At 43.3% G+C, this 17,616-nt stretch overlaps 5 protein-coding genes across 5 annotated transcripts in view; 2 read left to right on the top strand and 3 right to left on the bottom strand.

The window, feature by feature from the left end:
- Nucleotides 1–31: 31 nt before the first annotated feature.
- On the bottom strand, nucleotides 32–1,758 carry LOC125767251 (guanine nucleotide-binding protein subunit gamma-1). The gene has a single exon (XM_049433621.1). The coding sequence runs from the start codon at nucleotides 1,474–1,476 to the stop codon at nucleotides 1,264–1,266; it is 213 nt and encodes a 70-aa protein (XP_049289578.1). The 5' UTR covers nucleotides 1,477–1,758; the 3' UTR covers nucleotides 32–1,263.
- A 306-nt stretch (nucleotides 1,759–2,064) lies between these two features.
- LOC125767216 (T-complex protein 1 subunit theta) lies at nucleotides 2,065–4,351 on the top strand. The gene is made up of 2 exons (XM_049433567.1): nucleotides 2,065–2,230; nucleotides 2,389–4,351. Exons 1-2 carry the CDS (start codon nucleotides 2,171–2,173, stop codon nucleotides 3,967–3,969), a joined length of 1,641 nt encoding a protein of 546 aa, XP_049289524.1. The 5' UTR covers nucleotides 2,065–2,170; the 3' UTR covers nucleotides 3,970–4,351.
- A 47-nt stretch (nucleotides 4,352–4,398) lies between these two features.
- LOC125767203 (tetratricopeptide repeat protein 7B) lies at nucleotides 4,399–8,182 on the bottom strand. Its single transcript, XM_049433544.1, has 6 exons — nucleotides 7,720–8,182; nucleotides 7,365–7,644; nucleotides 5,806–7,292; nucleotides 5,506–5,744; nucleotides 5,246–5,442; nucleotides 4,399–5,185 (listed from the first exon to the last, which is right to left on the bottom strand). Exons 1-6 carry the CDS (start codon nucleotides 7,841–7,843, stop codon nucleotides 5,053–5,055), a joined length of 2,460 nt encoding a protein of 819 aa, XP_049289501.1. The 5' UTR covers nucleotides 7,844–8,182; the 3' UTR covers nucleotides 4,399–5,052.
- Nucleotides 8,183–8,293: 111 nt separating this feature from the next.
- Nucleotides 8,294–9,572, top strand: LOC125767232 (aminoacyl tRNA synthase complex-interacting multifunctional protein 1). Its single transcript, XM_049433591.1, has 2 exons — nucleotides 8,294–8,543; nucleotides 8,624–9,572. Exons 1-2 carry the CDS (start codon nucleotides 8,409–8,411, stop codon nucleotides 9,488–9,490), a joined length of 1,002 nt encoding a protein of 333 aa, XP_049289548.1. The 5' UTR covers nucleotides 8,294–8,408; the 3' UTR covers nucleotides 9,491–9,572.
- Nucleotides 9,573–9,644: 72 nt separating this feature from the next.
- The window catches only part of LOC125767233 (DNA fragmentation factor subunit alpha-like), a 32,579-nt gene continuing 24,607 nt past the window's right edge, over nucleotides 9,645–17,616 (bottom strand). Inside the window, exons 2-4 of the mRNA XM_049433592.1 lie at nucleotides 16,232–16,444; nucleotides 12,874–13,106; nucleotides 9,645–12,217 (exon numbers count right to left, since the gene is read on the bottom strand). Of these exons, the coding sequence (XP_049289549.1) occupies nucleotides 11,785–12,217; nucleotides 12,874–13,106; nucleotides 16,232–16,444 (879 nt within the window). The 3' untranslated portion in view covers nucleotides 9,645–11,784. The remainder of the gene's footprint in view (nucleotides 12,218–12,873; nucleotides 13,107–16,231; nucleotides 16,445–17,616) is intronic.

The raw sequence follows: 17,616 nt of genomic DNA, 5'->3' as shown, positions 1-17,616 counted from the left end.
GATTGCAGTGATAAACTCGTACAGACACTCGTTCCCGTTTACACGATACATTTAAATAGTCCACTGTTTATTAGTTACACGTTATCCATTATTTCCACCCGCTCGCAGTCGATGAATCGCATTTCCGGATCTCCTGGTCGGAGATTCGGCTAGCCGTACATAGGAACCGGTCGTAAAACCTCCGGCCACCGGCTAATATTCCGCTCGATAGACGAATGCATCGAGTGAACCAACGGTGACAGTTGGGTGTAATTCGGTAGTGGTAAATATAATATAGTAGTAACATTGATATAAGATTTGCTTTTTTTCCTTTGCGCTTTGTTTTCCTAATATACTTGTACAACACCGACGACAGTCAGCAGCTATATAAAGTCTAATTGGCTACTACACCTTGAACGAGAGCAGTGGTTACCTTATTTGTCCTGTGTTTCTTTACCCTTGTAAGTATTGTGAATTCTTTTCTTGTTTGTGTTTCTAAATATTTGGTATTCAATTTTGTGAGTTTGCATGAGATTCTCCTTTCAAAATTATGTGAAAATGCGAAACCAGCTTTCATTCTCGTTTATCCTTCAGTATACGTGTAGGTTAAAAAACGAATGGAAGCGTTCGAGAAAACTCCAGTCTGTCGTAAGATTCAATAGATGCCCGGGCCTTAGTGACACCGGATTGTGTGGGTGCTGTGGTAAAACTTCTATAAAAACACGTTGGCATTCCTACGTGGGATTCACCCGTACGAGAATACCCGCTACGGTTCCGGTTGTGGCGGTATGTTCGATTTGGTATTAATGATCTGATCGCGGTTTGAGTTAATATAGGAGAGGTTGTAATCGCTACTACCACAGCTTTGGCGGCATGGTTGAGGAATTTGTAAGTCTATTGCATACTTTGCGTTGCGTTCAAAAGCGACAGATGTGGAGAAGTGTGACCAGTGTGACACACGCGGAAACAACAAACTGTTGCATCCCTACTTCACGACAGGCAATTTCGATACGTTTGGCATTTTATAGGCGGTATAGGATGGTACGTGTTAGTTTGCCAGGGTGCTGACTCCATTTCCAAATAGACACTTAACACATCAATTAACTTTGCGGTACTGTGATTTTGAGCTTGCTCCCTGCACCACCCCCACCGATGACGTCATTGGGCCTTCCGAGAGCGGTTCCTCCTATCTCTCCCCATTTTTCCGCATAAGAATTCCAAGTGCAAATAGTTCTTCCTTCGGTGCAAGGCCATGGTGTGGGGACGCGAGATATCTGCACCAGCTTACAGGATACTGCAGGAGCTCTTCTCGCGGAACGGGTTTACCTTCTGGCTGGAGAATCCCACCAGCAGGCAATCCTCAGCTTGGTGTTCCGTCACATACTTCACGATGTCCGCTACAGCTTGCGAAACCGTTATGCGCTGGATGGCAGCTTCACGCCGGAGCTGCTCCGTAATTGCTCGTTGCTGCTGCAGGTTCGAGGCCATTATATCCATCACGGCTGTCTCCGATAGCCCTATGGTGAATGCTTTTACGGTAGCTTCCGCGCACAGAAACACAGGAAAATTGGTTTAAACACACCGGATCCGCAGGCGGAAGCAAAACGAAAGTGGCACAGCACACGATAAGGCAATCGTTTTAATCAAGTTACTTTAGGGCGTGGGAAATTTGCTGCTTTTACTGACTTTTTGCCGTGCGAAGAGATTCCAGAAAGCTTTAATTGGATGATCGTTTCGTTCAGAGTTTTTTTTTTGCTGCCAGGAAACTTTTTTTCTCTTTTGACAGCTGTTTGACAATCGGGACTATTTCGAAAAATTCAACTGTGGTAGCAGTTAATTATTCAATTGTGGTAAATAAGAAATTAATGACCTTCATTTCAAACAATAGTTATATTTTAATTTATGTTATATGTTATGTATGATGTTATGAAGATGTAATATAAAGTAGAAACAATAAGCTCATAGAGTGTGATAAGAAGTAATTATCACACATGTAAACAAAGGATTTCAACTGACAAGCTGCGAACGCGTATTTATAAACTGGCAGAAAGAAATGGACCGAAATTGACAATTTCGAAGATAACCTCACAAGACAGAAGAAGAAGAAGAACCCCGTTCGAGAGCGAGTGCAGTGCGTTCAGTTCAAGTTATAGCCGCTGTTTCCTGAAACGAGAAAAATCTGTGCACAAAAATGGCTCTACATGTACCGAAAGCTCCCGGATTTGCGTCGATGCTGAAGGATGGAGCTCGGGTAAGTGAAAAGCAATGCAAAATAGCAAAATAACATCCATCGCTGACAAACCGGCAGCGTGTTGGATAGATGGAAAAAGACCAAAAAAAAAAACTTGACAATCTCTCCCCCCGGCTGCATGATGATTCACGTGAGGAAACACACATGTTTGTTTGCAGGCATATTCCGGTCTCGAAGAAGCGGTGTATCGTAACATAAATGCCTGCAAAGAGTTCGCCAACTCGGTACGGTCGGCTTACGGCCCGAATGGCATGAACAAGATGATCATCAACCATATCGAGAAACAGTTCGTCACATCCGATGCTGGTACGATTATGCGCGAGCTGGATGTGGAACACCCGGCGGCGAAGTTGATGATCGAGGCGAGCCAAATGCAGGAAGCGGAGGCCGGTGACGGTACCAACTTTGTGGTCGTTTTCTGTGGCGCTTTGCTGGAGGAGGCGGAAGAGTTGCTGCGTTTGGGTGTAACCAGCAGTGACATCACCGAGGGTTACGAAAAGGCGCTACAGAAGACACTGGACATACTGCCCACGCTCACATGTCACGAAATTAAGGACTACCGTAGCTTGATCCCGGTGCGCAACGCAATCCGTGCGACGGTGATGTCGAAGCAACTCGGCAACGAGGATTTCCTAGCGGATCTGATCGCAAAGGCATGCATTTCGATCATGCCCGAGCAGACCACGTTCAACGTGGACAATATCCGTGTGTGCAAGATTCTTGGCAGTGGACTGCAAATGTCGGAAGTTATACCGGGCATGGTTTTCAAACGATTCGTCGAAGGTGAGGTAACATCTGTAACGAAGGCCAAGATCGCGCTGTACTCCTGTCCAGTGGATATCATCCAGACGGAAACAAAAGGTACGGTGTTGATCAAATCGGCGGAGGAGCTAAAGACTTTCAGCCAGGGCGAGGAGAACTTGCTGGAGGCACAAATTAAGGCGATCGTGGACACGGGTGCAACGGTGATAGTAGCCGGTGCCAAGTTCGGGGATATGGCTTTACACTACATGAACAAGTATGGTTTGATGGCGGTTCGATTGAATTCCAAATTCGATCTGCGTCGTCTCAGCAAGGCAGTGAATGGAACGGTTTTGCCCCGTCTAACTCCTCCGAGCACGGAAGAGCTGGGATATTGCGATAATGTGTACGTGCATGAGTTGGGTGATACTTCCGTCACGATCTTCAAATCGGACGGTACGGAAAGCCGCATTGCGACGGTTGTTATCCGCGGTTCCACCGACAATTACATGGACGATATTGAGCGTGTCATCGATGATGGCGTAAACACGTTCAAGGGATTGACACGTGATGCTCGCTTCCTTCCGGGTGCTGGTGCGGTGGAGATTGAGCTAGCGCAACAGCTGTCCGAGTTTGCCGATACGTTGCCCGGATTGGAGCAATACGCCGTGCGTAAGTTTGCTAAGGCACTGGAATTCTTCCCGAAGGCGCTCGCCGAAAATAGTGGCGTTAATGCAACGGAGGTCGTACATCAGCTGTACCTAGCACACAAGCAGGGCAAGAAAACGGAAGGCTTCGATGTGGAATCGGAACAACCTGCCACTATCGATGTTACGACAAAGAACATTTTCGACCTGTACACCACAAAGTATTGGGGGTTGAAGTACGCCGTCGGTGCCGCCTGTACGATTCTGAAGGTGGACGAAATCATCATGGCAAAGCGTGCCGGTGGTCCAAAACCAAGAGCAGGCGGTCCCGGAAGCGATGATGAAGCGTAAGCTACCAGAACTTGTGGCTGGGAGCTTGTTACATTTTGATCATGAACATTTTACGTTCTATCAGCATTTTTGCCTGCATCTACTCTAATTTAAACTTCTTCTGCTAACAACACATGCACTCGCTCACCCATTGCAGGATATAAAATTCATTCAAATTTGCTCCACCTAACCTACGAAACCACACACGCGACTTGTCTACGTTGACACGAAGAACCGCGGATTTGGGTTATACCCTAAAATTGAACCAACACCGTGTTGGATTTTTCTCGAGTATTTCCTTTGAGCTACTTTTACAACTAATTGATTCACTCAAGGCACACATTTTTAGAATGAATGTGTGTGTGTGCTATAAAAGGAAATAAAATAAAGCTCCTTAAAATCACCTCCAGTGTCATCAGTGAAATATGGATCAAGCATCAAACTCCGGTATGCATTGATTTAACCATGTCCGAACTTTATTGTATACATATATTTGGTTTCCATTTCCTTAAACATGTCTCATTGATAATACATCATGATTCCGCTGTAGAGAAGTGAGCGAAGGTACTATATATGTTCGCCTATTGAATACCTAAGATGGATTAACCTCTTTCAAACATATGCCCCTAGTAAACACCACATATTTACTTACTAATAACGATACGATCACAGAGTGATAAAGCAAAATTACTTCGGAGCAGTATTATTGGGCATTTAGGTCTTAACGAGTAACAAACATGAAAACCCTAAAAATGCATCCGACCCCAACAAAAAAAGGAACCATATTATTAGCCCTACCGAAGAATGACAACGACAACTTGGCATAATACTTTTGTTTTAAAAGAGACCATCTACTTTATATTGCTGTTGCGATATTAAAACTGATATGATTATGTTCACGCCGGAATACAAATGGGCAATGTAAAGAAGGAGGTGAAAAACATAACACTGGTCGATTATCTGAATCCTAAAATTAGTCAACGATCGAAGAAGAATTGTCAAATAGATAGGCATCGAATGTCTTCACCGGCTGAATGTTTCAACATCGGACTGGGTGGTGTTGAGTTAGCTGTTACGAGCAAGACAAAACGTCTTGCCGTATCCTTAATCAAAAACAAGTCCGATTGCGTTGAACGGTAGCACGGGGCAGTATGGTTCCAGCTGTAAAGCCGTCGACATGCAATCGGCCGAAGCCGTATAATCACCAAGACTTTCCATAACACGTCCGAGCAAAAACCTACAAGAAAGCGCATTACTAAACGATTCGTAAAGGATGGAAAATGCAATCGGTACTCACCATATCTTGGGACAATTGGGATCAATCTTAGCAGCATCCTTTAGCGTCTTTTCCGCCAGCCGCGGCTCACCGAGCGTCAGATGTGCTTCGCCCAAAGCGCGCAAAGCGTCCGTGTGGTATGGATTGGCCGAAACGGCATTGAGGAAGCACTGTTTTGCTTCATGCCACTGCGATTGGAAGATATGAATTTGGCCGCGCTAAAATGGTATAAACTTCATTTAAGATACGGTTCCCGTATAGCGATGGCATCCAATAATTACCATGTACATAACCTGGTGCGAAACGGGATTAATTAGGCTTGCTTCCTGGATGCAGTTGATTGCTTCATTCGGTTGTTCGATTGCTAGGTACACGTCTGCCAGCAGAAGCCATATCTTGAATTGAATCATCCAAGCTTTCTGTGGCCCCGGTCGAGGACTGAACGAACTCAGTGAGCTTGCCGCTTCGCTAAGTGCATGTTCAATGCGCGATGCTGCCAGCGACGCAGCGTGAATAGAATCTGCAAAGGGAGCAAACAGTCAAACCTGCTAATAGGAGATAGAAGAATAGTAGGAACGTACTGGAATCTTTGTCGGACATTTGGGACGATTGCATCTGAATGACGCTGCGCGTATCCGAATGCTTCTCGTTATCATGTTCGTTGGCCGCGTTGGCAAGCTGCACCTCGTAAACCTCTCGCCAGATGGCAAACATCTGCTGTACCGTTTCCAGCGCCGTCTCGACATCGCGCAGATACAGCTCCAGGTGTGCCTTCACGTGCAGAAGATTTAAATTGTCCGGGAACTCTTCGACTGCATCCTGAACCACGGCAAGTGCTTCCTTTGGCCGTCGGTTAGCCGTAAGTAGCAGCGCGAATAGCAATAAGCTGGATGCATGCTCGGCACGCAGCGACAGTGCGGTCGTGATGTGCACCAGCGCTTCCGTAATGTTGTAATTGTGTGCATGCTGGCAGGCCAAATAGTACTCCACCAGATGATCGTTTGGATCCTGCTGAACAGCACGTTCGAGCGCTTCGTACGCTAGCCGATTGTAACGATCGCGCTCGGAAACCAAGTTCGATGATACGGCCATTTGCTGCAGTCCAATACCGACGTAAAGCTGAGCACGCGATCTTCGTCCGATAGGACTTTTGAGCTCTTTGCGCAGTGCTTCCTCAGCGAAAGCAAGACCTTCCTTCACCTGATCCAAATGTTCGTAACAAACGCGAGCAGCCATCAGGCATGACACGCTATCCCCAGGCTCTAGATTGGAATGTTGCTTAAGAGCGCAGACGGCATGCTTGTAGCGTCCGAGTGCCATCAAACAGGTGGCGTACTGCTTCCACACGTGGCTTTCACCGAAGGCAAACTTCAGTGCCTTTTCGAGCGAATCGTGCAGCAGCGCAACCTGATTCCATCGTACCGTGGCCAACGTCAATAGATCGTATATCGCCGTTGCATTGCCCAGCGAGTGTACGCGTGCATCGCGGAACTCGGGCGATTGGGACAGAACCGCATCACGGACGGCGAGGGTTTCCGCGATAAGCAGCAGAAGGATCGTTTCCTCGTGTTGATTCTTTGGGATGAATTGTTGCCGGCCAGAATATTTGCGCGGCTCCCAGAGACGCTTGTTACCACCGGATGCACTGCGCGTTGGGGTGTTACTAGCCGGTAGAGTGTATATAGTGCCCGATACGCCGCGCAACAACACTTCCGCCAGCTGACGGGCAAGGGTAAGCCGTAGCGTTTGGGTTGCCTTCGTTTCGATCGCACTCAACATCACCCGGTAACGGTCAATGGCGTTTTGCAGTTTGCCTGCCTTTATCAGTACGATCGGAGCCCTCTGCAGCCCTGTCTCGAGAATAGCACCCATTCGACGAACTTCACCCTGATTGTTATTGTCCTGACCCTGCAGGTAAAGAATACCGAGATCGGCCGCTCGTTCAAAGCAAGTTATCATTTCCGTTTCCTGTTCGGCCTGCTTAAACTTGGACGGTGCTTTGGAGCCCTTCTTCTCCAGGCACATACCCTTGATGGCGTACGATTCCGCTAGTATTCTTATGCTTCTTCTGCAATGATAAGGTAACACGTGCGGTTTAAAGGTAAGCTATCAATGTTATCAATAAAACGAATTTACATACGATGAAAGATGCTTCTCCGACAGTGTGTTCAATTCCGCCAGCACAAAGTTCTGCAGCGACTCTTCATATTGGCCGCATGCAAAGTACAGCTTAGCAAGTAGCAAATGTGCATCCAATGCAAAGCCAGCCTTTTTGCCGTTCTCACCAGTCACGGAGTTTAGATAACGCTTAGCCTCGGACAGTCCCAACTTAGCTTTGGAGTAGTTGTCCTCTATCGGAGGGTGTTCTTCAAGGTAGCTTTCAAGCTTTCCTTCACCAGTGAGAAAGTTGGCGAGACATTCTGCAACAGCACAATTGTGCAAACATTGAGTTAAAATACGGTCAATTCTGTTGGGGCTGACTCATTGCCAAAAACCTTGCGGATATCCCGTTTTCAGCTCTTCCGCCAGTTCGATTACACGTTTCCATCGTCCTTCACTGCGACACTGCTCGATGGTAGTTTCGAGTTTCGTTCCTTGATTACGGCCACGTCCAGTCATGTTGTACGGTTGAGCACTTTATGTCCTGCAAACTATACGATTGATTTTATGGGCTTTTCCTTTGCAAACTAATCGATAAAATCCCTAAGGGAATCGATAATAAATTACAAAACAGCTCTGTTTCCGCGGCCGTGTTTTGTGTTTTCTACTATCTCTTCTTCCTATTGCGGAATGACACTTTTGACAGCAGTCTGTTATCATCAAAATGTAACAACAACAACAACAAGCTTTGACATTTTGTCGGATGTTTAAAATAAAAATATGTCCGTTAGTTTCTATGGAAATTAATCGGCGCGATAGGCAAAAATGCAAAATTCGGATTAAAATGTTGTTTTTCACAAACTTATTTCTATTTGTGGTATGATTATTACTGCATATCTTCTCGCCCGATATACGTTTTGTTTTGTGATGTGATGAAAAAGAAAACAAATAGTCGAACATATTTTGACAGCTCACGCTTGTTGTTTCCACGTTTCATTGCGTTTCATTCAAGTGAAAGGAAGAGGAGCTGTTTTGGTCACAATTTTACCGATACCGGTTTCCCTGATTTCGTACATTGCATCGAATGTTTGGTGTCACCTTTGGCACAGTCGTGAAACGAATATTCTCCTTGCCACGCTTAGTGAAAATGAGTGACCTGCAGCGCATTCTATCCAACAACAAGGCGGCAGAGGAGCTGCTCGAGTCGCTCAAGCAGGAGGTGAGGACAGATTTATTTTCGTACCTTATTCCCATCGGTCAACAACCCGGATTGTTAACACAATTTTATTTATCGGTCAGCTGAAAACAATAAAAAATGAACAAGTGGAACGCAAGATTGCTGTACTGCAGGCGGAAAATGAAAAGCTCCGGCGACAGGTGAATGGTTGCCTGAAGAAATTGGTAACGTTGGAGATGGCTCACGGCAAGGTACAGATTCCGGTTCCGACACCGGAGGAGGTACGGGCTGGCAGTGGCCCAGCGACGGTAAAGATGGAACCCATTGCTCAACAACCGGTGGCTAAGGAATCTCCCAAGGAAGCATCGCCGAAGGTACAGCAGCAACAGCAGCAGCAGAACGAAAGTAAGCCGCCAAAGGAAAAGAAACCTAAGAAGGAAAAACCAGCCGGCGAGGCCAAACAGGGTGGTGCACCTGCCGTCGAGGAACCGCCAGTCGATGTGGGACGGTTGGATATGCGTGTCGGACGAATCGTGTCAGTTTCGCGCCATCCCGATGCGGACAGTCTGTACGTAGAGAAGATTGATTGCGGCGAACCAAATGGTCCGCGTACCGTCATTTCCGGGCTTGTGAAGTATGTGCCGATAGAGCAGATGCAGGACCGCATGGTAGTGGCGCTGTGCAATCTAAAACCAGCTAAAATGCGCGGCATTCTATCGGAAGCGATGGTGATGTGCGCTTCGTCACCGGATGGGGCAGAAATTCTAGCGCCACCGGAGGGTGCCGTACCGGGAGATTTGGTACACGTTGAAGGATACCCGCGCGTACCGGATGTGGTGATGAATCCGAAGAAGAAAATCTTCGAAACCGTTGCACCAGATTTGAAAACGAACGGCGAGCTTGTGGCATGCTACAAGGAAGGATCGTTCGTTGTACCCGGCAAGGGGACGGTTAAAGCACAAACGCTGAAAAACGTACAAGTAAAGTAATTTGTTGCCACCCAGACTCATATTTCTTTAATAAAAAAAAAGTTTGTTAGAACCTTGACCGAAGCTAAAAAGGAATCCTCGTTTTCTCTCTCTCTCTCTCTTCATGATACCACACATTTCTCAAGAATAATGAAGCACACTTGTTCTCTAGGAGTGTGTTTTTTACTAAACGTATGATTAAAACCTGTTTATTTAACTTTCAATAGATTGCAGATCGGCATAAGGATCGCTACGGCGCCACGGGAGAGTAGGGAGTTTTTGGTTTCAGTAGATGATGCACTCATGTTAACATACCGTTTTCGTATTAACCTTTTTAGAATCCTATTTCTGCCCCGATATTCTACCTCGGTATCTCTGCTACTACCGCCCAAACCGCTTATGTACGATCTGTGGTGGTTGACATAGGTGGCAACCTCCCTTTTTCCTACAGTTTAACATGTTCTGTTGCATTTTGTGTTGTGATAAATTCCCGGCGGGGGGAAAAAACTACCGATTACTTCTGGTGCACGAATCATGTATCAGTTGCTTTGTTCGGGGTCATGTTAACGATACACAGTGTCGGTGTTTGGTGCAACGTTTCCAGTGTTGGCAACGTGGAAGTGTTGTGTGTGCTTCTTGTAGTTATCAATTTAGTGCATTCATTGTAACTGCGCCCTCTTCGCACACTTCTGGGTATACAGTTTGTGTGCAGGGAACAGAATTTTGTGTACATTAAACAATTATCCTTAGTGCGCCAAACTGGCGATTGAAGCGCTTACATCTGTATGCGTTAATACAACTGACCATTCGATATTGGTTTTGTTTTGTTTTTTTCTTTTTGAAAATGCTAGCCTATACCGGGTAGTTGTTGCCATAACTATTTCCATGTTACAAAATTTAAATGTTAACAAACAAAATTGCATCACACAATCGACAGTTCCACCGTACGGTACCTCAACTTTGGGTTAATTTTGTGTTGCTTTTAATGTTTTTATTTAGCGTGTATTTTAAACCGCTCATCTCCACAATCAGGCTTTCGGTTGCATTCACTTTTGTGTGTGTGTGTGCCTGTTTTTTCCTCCTTTTTCCCCCTGTAATTGGAGTTGTTATATTGTTTTGTTTTCCACTCCCAACACACTCGTTATCTACTCGTTAGTTTCACGCACACACGCACGCACACATACATACCGCCTAACCGTATCTGTTCAGGCAAAATTTGTTGCAAATTGATTTTTAGTAAATTACTTTTAATGTTTTTTTTTCGATTAAATTTAGACAGTTCATTTCCAATCATCCGTCGCGTAGTCCGTATCCGCGTTCTTTCATCCGCACTTGATCCGGTTCTGTCGGTCCGTGGAAGGGTGACGTCGTCTTTCGAACAACCCCTTAAAAATGAACTGCTCAGTCTTTATAATAATCACCCCCCAAAAAACCAGCCACACAGCACACTTAATTGAATTACCATTATGATCCGTTTTTTTTAAGTGTTCCGTGTGTGTGTGTGTTGCCGTGTTTGCGCGGCTTCTGGTTCACGCGCACGTGAGGTGTGGTGTGCTTGCGTTTATGTTTATGTTCTGTTACTGGTTTACATTTAAACATGTGTAGTGTTAGGCGATTTTTGTCCTTTTTTTTTGGCTCCTTTCTGTTTCTGTTCTATTACTTTCACGTATCGTAGTTCCGTTGGTTGGTTGTGCCGAGAAGGTTTAGACCTAGGTAAAGATCTAGTGCTTCTTTTTAAAATGTGAATATTCTCTTGAGCGTTGCGTTTTTTTGCCGCTTCTACAATCATGCTGTGCTATAGACGTTTTTTTTACGTTAATGCTCGGCTAGTAATGTTTCAATGCGGTTTAGATTAATTGGTTTTTTTTGGCCTACGGCGGTACCACAACGTGTACACTGCCGTCGATGCTAAACGGTTACTATTTCAAACTAGTCTATTGTGATTTCGTTTTAGCCGTGTTGTCTGTATGCTATTGCGCAATAGTATTCCTTCTAAATAGTAATATTTTCGTCATTTTCGTATCACCCTTATAAGCGGTGTTTGGCAGTTAAATTAATGTTAATCTTTTGGATTTTCGTTAAGTACTGCTTACTTAGTGTCTTTGCGAACCAATTTCTTGCCGGCTATTCGGCTTTCGTCAAAAAGGTTAAACTTATGAGTGTATGACGCCACAATATTATTCTCAAATCACTCTTAAAAAAGGCAACTCCTGTTATAACATGTTACAAAACAAAAAGCTCAAAATATAAAAAAAACAATAAATGGTCAAATGCGCCGTCTACTTGTGGCACACATTGACCTGATACATTAAATATCAAATCGGTTTGCCGTGTTCCGGGTTGCCGTCCGTTGGCTTATGGCAGTTGTCAAGAGTGTCTTCACCGGTACTGCTATCGAAGTTGCTGCCTACGGTCGGTTGCAGGTGAACGGTTATGTTGTGCTTGCCATCGCTGTAACTGTTGACGGTAGCCGGAATGGAAACGATCGTCGTGGAAGGCGTCGTAGAAGGCGAGGAGGAGGACGATTCTTCGGCAGCGGCGGCCGCAGTCATGTCCGCGCGCTGCGGCTGATTAACGATAGGGCCAGATCGTACCGTGGCGGTCAGAAAGGAGCGAAGCTGGTGCGCGGTACCGTCATCATCGTACACGCGCTCTATACTGTCGGGGTCGTTCGATGCGATCGGTTGCTTGGCGATCAGCTTTAGCAGCTCAATTGCGTCAGCAGCCTTTCGTTTTTCATGCAAGATTCTGTACAGAACGAAAGTGGAAACGAATTCGAAGAAAATGCAATATTCGATTCAATTGATGTGTATGAAGATGAGTAACGGGGTGTTAGTGGTTAACGGTGCAGTGCCTCTATAACGCAAAAACATTCTTATTCACGTAATACTAAATAATCAACCAACACGCGAACCAGTGAACGAAAAATTGAAATATGGCGTTAATTAATGAAGTTTTTGTTTTCGAACGGTTTTAACGAAAGATGCGAACGGGGTTTGCTCAAGAGACGACTAAATATTCATGTTTACTAATTTCGATGGTAAACACCATGCGTGTACTACAAATTAAACCTTCTACTTGTTATGGAAAAAAGATCACATTTTAAGTTTGTTAATTTTCAGACGAATAAAGATGATCATTTTTTAAAGCCACATTAAGAAAGACGTCAATACATCGGCAAATGATCTAATGAAATCTAGTGATAATGTAAAACATAAAAAAATAGTAACAAAAAACCAAAACCTCACGCAGTCGAAGATATTTCCCATTATTAACGTAGCAAAACTAACGAACGAACAAGTAAAGCAAACTGAAGAAAATAAAAACAAAATAAGTCCAGAGACGTATTTAGATGGGGGTTTCAAGAAACCAGAACCACATCCCGGTCTCTTCTTCCCCCTAACCTGCCTGAAGCTTCCTTCAGCTGCTCGATAAAGTCCTTGCCGGTAATGTCGGCCACCGAGTTCGGGTCCATGTTTGACAGCAGCTCCAGGTCCGGTTCGCTCAGCACCGACACGTTGCACAGGTTGGTTTTCATCTGCGCGACCAGCTTCTTCAGATGTATTCGCTCCACGTCCGGGCTGTCGGTGATGTCGGCCGAATCCCGGCGCGTCGTTATTGTAACGTAATGTGTGGGCTATAAGAAAAAAAAAATAAAACAACGGGAAATTAGACAATGAAAACAGAACTGGAACATGGATAAAAAATCTATTGCATATAAGTTCATCCCTGTTATACTAAAGCTAGCGTTGGCCTAATAGTGTAGTGTAGTGCTGCCGTTTAGTATACAACAGGATCAGTATTAAATCTCCGAATTCAAGTATTAAATCAGTATTAAATCTCCGATCCTCAGTAGTTATTACGATTATTACACTACGTGGCAAAAATAATTTTCTGTAGAAGCCTTACTATTTTATTTCTTTAATTTTGATGATTTTTTCGAACAAAATATAGAAAAAGATTCTAAACTAGTCTAACAATGCTATTGTTAGGAGGAGAATATTTTATGCCGTGCTTTATTTAAATATAAATTTTAAATTTCATCCATAAATCCAATCCTATTATTTATCATGGAATGTATCGTATAAAAAATCATGAAAATATATAAATATATCAATAAATAAACATATAACGGAATAACTTCGAGTTTGAAATATCAAAAACGGATGGAGGCGCACGGTACTTCATAGAAGCATATTTTAATACCTGTGAAGGAGTACAAACAAATTTAAACAAACTCTATTATTGTAGTAACTTTTTTGATTATATGATCGTCTAATAGAGTACTGAAATAGAAAGATTTGATTTAGTTCTCCAAAACACAAGAGCTCATATAGTTATGATACGAATTGCAATAATTAAAGGATTCAAATCAAGTAGATATATTAGAATTATATTTATGAAAGTAACATATTTATAAGCACTGCTTGAATATATGAGTGTTCCTCTATTCCGACACTTGTTGCCCACAGAACTCTGCCATAAAAGTAAAGGTAGAGCGAAGCGAGAGAAAAAAAGGACAGTAGAAAACAAATAGAAACTAGGACTAATTTTTTGGCGGATGTACATACATATAACTACGAACATCTTACACATCGTACAGTGAATTGTCTAAAAAATACTCTTTTTATTCCTTTCCTAACAAGTATCATTTATAATTTTTTTCCCAACTCATTCAAGCTGATACCATCCCTAGTACGGTTGCACTACTGAGTTATATTATGAAGATCTTCATTTAAAAAGTGATGTCATACACCGACATGTCTTAAACATGTGGATAAGATTTGTCCACAAGGCTATGTTTACAGAATGGTAATTATCGTATGCATCACAAAGGAGACTTTTTTTCAAATGGTTGGTAAAAAAATAATGGAAAATTATATTTTAACAAACTGAGCTGCATTAGTTAGAAAATCAAAAACATAAACAAATCATCTGAACCCTTCCGCCACACCTTGCGCTTGTTTAGCCAGAGATGTAAGTTTGTAAGCATATTTTCCAGTTGCAGTTGTCTTTTTGATCAAATTATCTATTATTCTGGTTGCAAAATTATTTTAATATATTTTCCACTGTAAATTGATACAGATTTTTTTTACGATTGGTTTGAGCTGGGGCAAGTAGAGAAGGTAAAAATAATTGGCCACTAGTGATATGTAATCCGGAGTGGAATCGTGGTCCCACTCCGACTCCGCGTATGAAAAATTGATACCGACTCCGACTAAAAACCAAAATTGACTCCGGCGAGTCCAGTCTATTACGGCCCACTTCGAGTTCGATCGAGTCCGAATGGGTCCGATCGATTCCGGATGAATCCAGATGAGTCCGGATGGGTCCAGATGAGTCCGATCGAGTCCGATTAGTGATGGGTTAATTATAAATTTTGCATTACTTAATTATTTAACCGTTTCGTTGCTTACACAGTCCCTTGCGATCCAAAGCCACCTTGCCAAAGAATTGTCCACCATACCAACAAGATGTCCATATTGATATCAGTTCTACGTCTGAACGATGATCTCTGTTGATTCCTCCGCTCGCAAAAGATGGATTCTCCAATCTCTAAACGTGAAAAATTCTTGTAAAAGTTTCCGCGATCATATGCAGCCTACATGAAATGTGCCACAATGGCTGATTTTGTTGTTGTCCCTAATTGAGCAGGTGGTTTGAACAAATTTCAAATCAACGTTCCTTCACTCTTCTGGCGGCCGCAAATAAAGTGATACCCTATTAAATTTTTACAGTTTATAGATAACTAGTCTACAACGACTACTGATAGGTTGGCCAACTAACAGGAGGTAGTGTATTCGCATGAAAAAACAGACGAACTGTTCGCTTTTTTAATGCATGTGTTACTATCTTTCGTTGTATTTGAAGGCATAAAGTCATACAAATGGATACATGATAGAGAAATTGTTCATGTTTGAAATTCTACCTCAGACATTTTCCTCACGAAAGGAACTCTAATAATACTCTTTAATATTTTATACACATTTTTGTCTATCGTGTATATGGCAACGGGATAGTCAATTTGGTGTCCGCGGTGATGGTTTTAATAATATTTTGCACAGGTACTTTCGTATTAAACGTGACACCGTTATCACCAATCCACCGACGTCGCCTGACTGTAACGAAGTGTCACAAAACATGTTCTAAACACTCCTGTTTCGTGTGTATGCTGTTTATCTACATTTAAAGTAATATTACAGCAACACCAACCAGTGGTGTCGTTCGTTTCTTGCCTTTTATCAAAGGTGTCAACTTGCATATAAAATAGCGACAAAAGTACATTAGCGGCTCCATCTGTTCCTTCCAATGTTGTGTCTAACCCAACAATGGTTGGCCATTCTATATTGTACAACAAAGAACAAAAAGAAGCATGAAAACTTTTTTCAAATATGGAAAAGTTACTCCCCGCCTTCTTTTGCACAGTTTCTTAGTGTGTGTGTCTGTTGACGAGATTAAGGTTCGCGTAACTTCTTGTACGCGTCCTGCCACTCAGAGTCACCATTAATCAATAAGGGGTTTTGTTGTTGGTTGTGGCATAACGGGAGCTGACCGAGTTGAATCACTCTACAAGTTGTTAATGGTTCGCATTTTTACTCAATTCGACATTTGTGTGCTCCTTGCCCAAAAATGTCACGGAACAGCAAAGGATCGGTCCGGATGGGGGAAAGATTTACGAGCGTATTACAACAAAACCCGGCAAACAACAATAGAACACAAAAACCGATCTGCACACATCAGTTCCTGGCTGCGGTAACTTACATCTATCCACTGTTCGCCGGAGAAGACCGCAATCAGTTCGGCATTTGGTTCGAGCGTTTGGAAGTAGTCCTCATCGTCCACCTCGGTACCGTCCGAGTCGAGATGAATGTTGGGCAGATCCGTACGGCCAAACTTTTCCGCCGCCTTTGACCGTACCTCGTCCAGTGTGCCGGCCACTACCGCCTTCTTAATAGCTCTCGTCACATCCTTAATCTGGAACGAAATTTAGGAAAAAAAAAGATCACAATTAGGAACACCACATACAAACATTTTTAAACTTCCATTGTAAGGACAAAGGCGATAGAACAATTGTACTACGCTCTAGTGCATGTTCATTTGCAACTTAACGGAAATGCTTTCATTATATGTCGATTGCAGAAACTTCCAGAATACCATGCGAAAACAATGTTTTTGCCATGGAACAAATGTTGCATATTGATCGATATTCGAACACAAACTTTGCACCTGCCGCAAACCACATAACTTGCACCACAACTCGCACGATGCAGAACTGCACAGGTGCAAGTGCGTTAAAATGCAATGCTAGAAAATAAGCTTCAAACAAGACAATGCTGACATTTCAAAAGATATGCAGCTCGTTTGGGTGCCTATTTCGGTGTGTGTGAGCACTGGTACAGGTACAAAAACATTCCACCTCTTGTGGAACTCTTCCTTATGATATATGCTTTTATGCTGCACCTAACGTTCGCAAGCAGATTCGAAAATGGACATAACATAGAAGTCGTTTTCCACACGGTGAATAGGATAGATGTTGTTAGTTTAGAACTGAGCTCGTGAGGTTCATTTGCGGTTCTGATAGGATTTCCGTCTATTGAAAACAAGCATCCTGTCAGTTCAATTACGAGACGGGTTGTTTACCTTACGGTGGCAAGTATCGAATTTGATGAAACAGTTCAGTACTACACAGCGGTAAGAAGTGTAGAAGAAATGTTCCAGAGTATAAAATTTGCGATAATTGGTTTCGTATTTCGAAGGGGTAGACAGACAACATCGGGAACAGGGAATTATTTATTAAACAAACATATTTATAGCTTGGCTTGATTAAGCAAAAGACATTTAAAATTTCTTCTTCTTCTTCTTCTTCTTCTTGGCTTTAACGACCTTACAGGTCACGCCGGCCATTTCTGGCTTACTAGACTTATTTTACCACGTAGCCGGATAGTCAGTTCTTGCTACGGGGGAACGGTCCGGATGGGATTTGAACCCGGTCCGGCCGTGTGGACTGGCGCCGTTTATCACATGTACCACCGGACCGCCCGAATTTTTAAAATTTAAGTTTGTTAAATTAAATATGGAAAACAATGAAACAAACAGTTTGTTGAGGCGTGGTTTATGAATGAGTTCTAGGACTAGATGAGGTGAGC

This window comes from Anopheles funestus, chromosome 3RL (genome assembly GCF_943734845.2).
Source record: "Anopheles funestus chromosome 3RL, idAnoFuneDA-416_04, whole genome shotgun sequence".
In the NCBI taxonomy this organism is placed as follows: Eukaryota; Metazoa; Arthropoda; class Insecta; order Diptera; family Culicidae; genus Anopheles; species Anopheles funestus.
This window is presented reverse-complemented; position numbering and strand designations above follow the sequence as displayed.

Bases quoted from the DNA above. Each gene is read 5' to 3' on its own strand.
- LOC125767203 (XM_049433544.1), bottom strand. From the start codon at position 7,843: ATGACTGGACGTGGCCGTAATCAAGGAACGAAACTCGAAACTACCATC. The intron at 5,745-5,805 runs GTACGTTCCTAC...CTCCCTTTGCAG, and splicing joins AATGTCCGACAAAGATTCCA to ATTCTATTCACGCTGCGTCG. The intron at 5,186-5,245 runs GTGAGTACCGAT...GCTTTCTTGTAG, and splicing joins CCCAATTGTCCCAAGATATG to GTTTTTGCTCGGACGTGTTA.
- LOC125767216 (XM_049433567.1), top strand. From the start codon at position 2,171: ATGGCTCTACATGTACCGAAAGCTCCCGGATTTGCGTCGATGCTGAAG. The intron at 2,231-2,388 runs GTAAGTGAAAAG...GTTTGTTTGCAG, and splicing joins TGCTGAAGGATGGAGCTCGG to GCATATTCCGGTCTCGAAGA.
- LOC125767251 (XM_049433621.1), bottom strand. From the start codon at position 1,476: ATGGATATAATGGCCTCGAACCTGCAGCAGCAACGAGCAATTACGGAG.
- LOC125767232 (XM_049433591.1), top strand. From the start codon at position 8,409: ATGTTTGGTGTCACCTTTGGCACAGTCGTGAAACGAATATTCTCCTTG. The intron at 8,544-8,623 runs GTGAGGACAGAT...TTTATCGGTCAG, and splicing joins TCGAGTCGCTCAAGCAGGAG to CTGAAAACAATAAAAAATGA.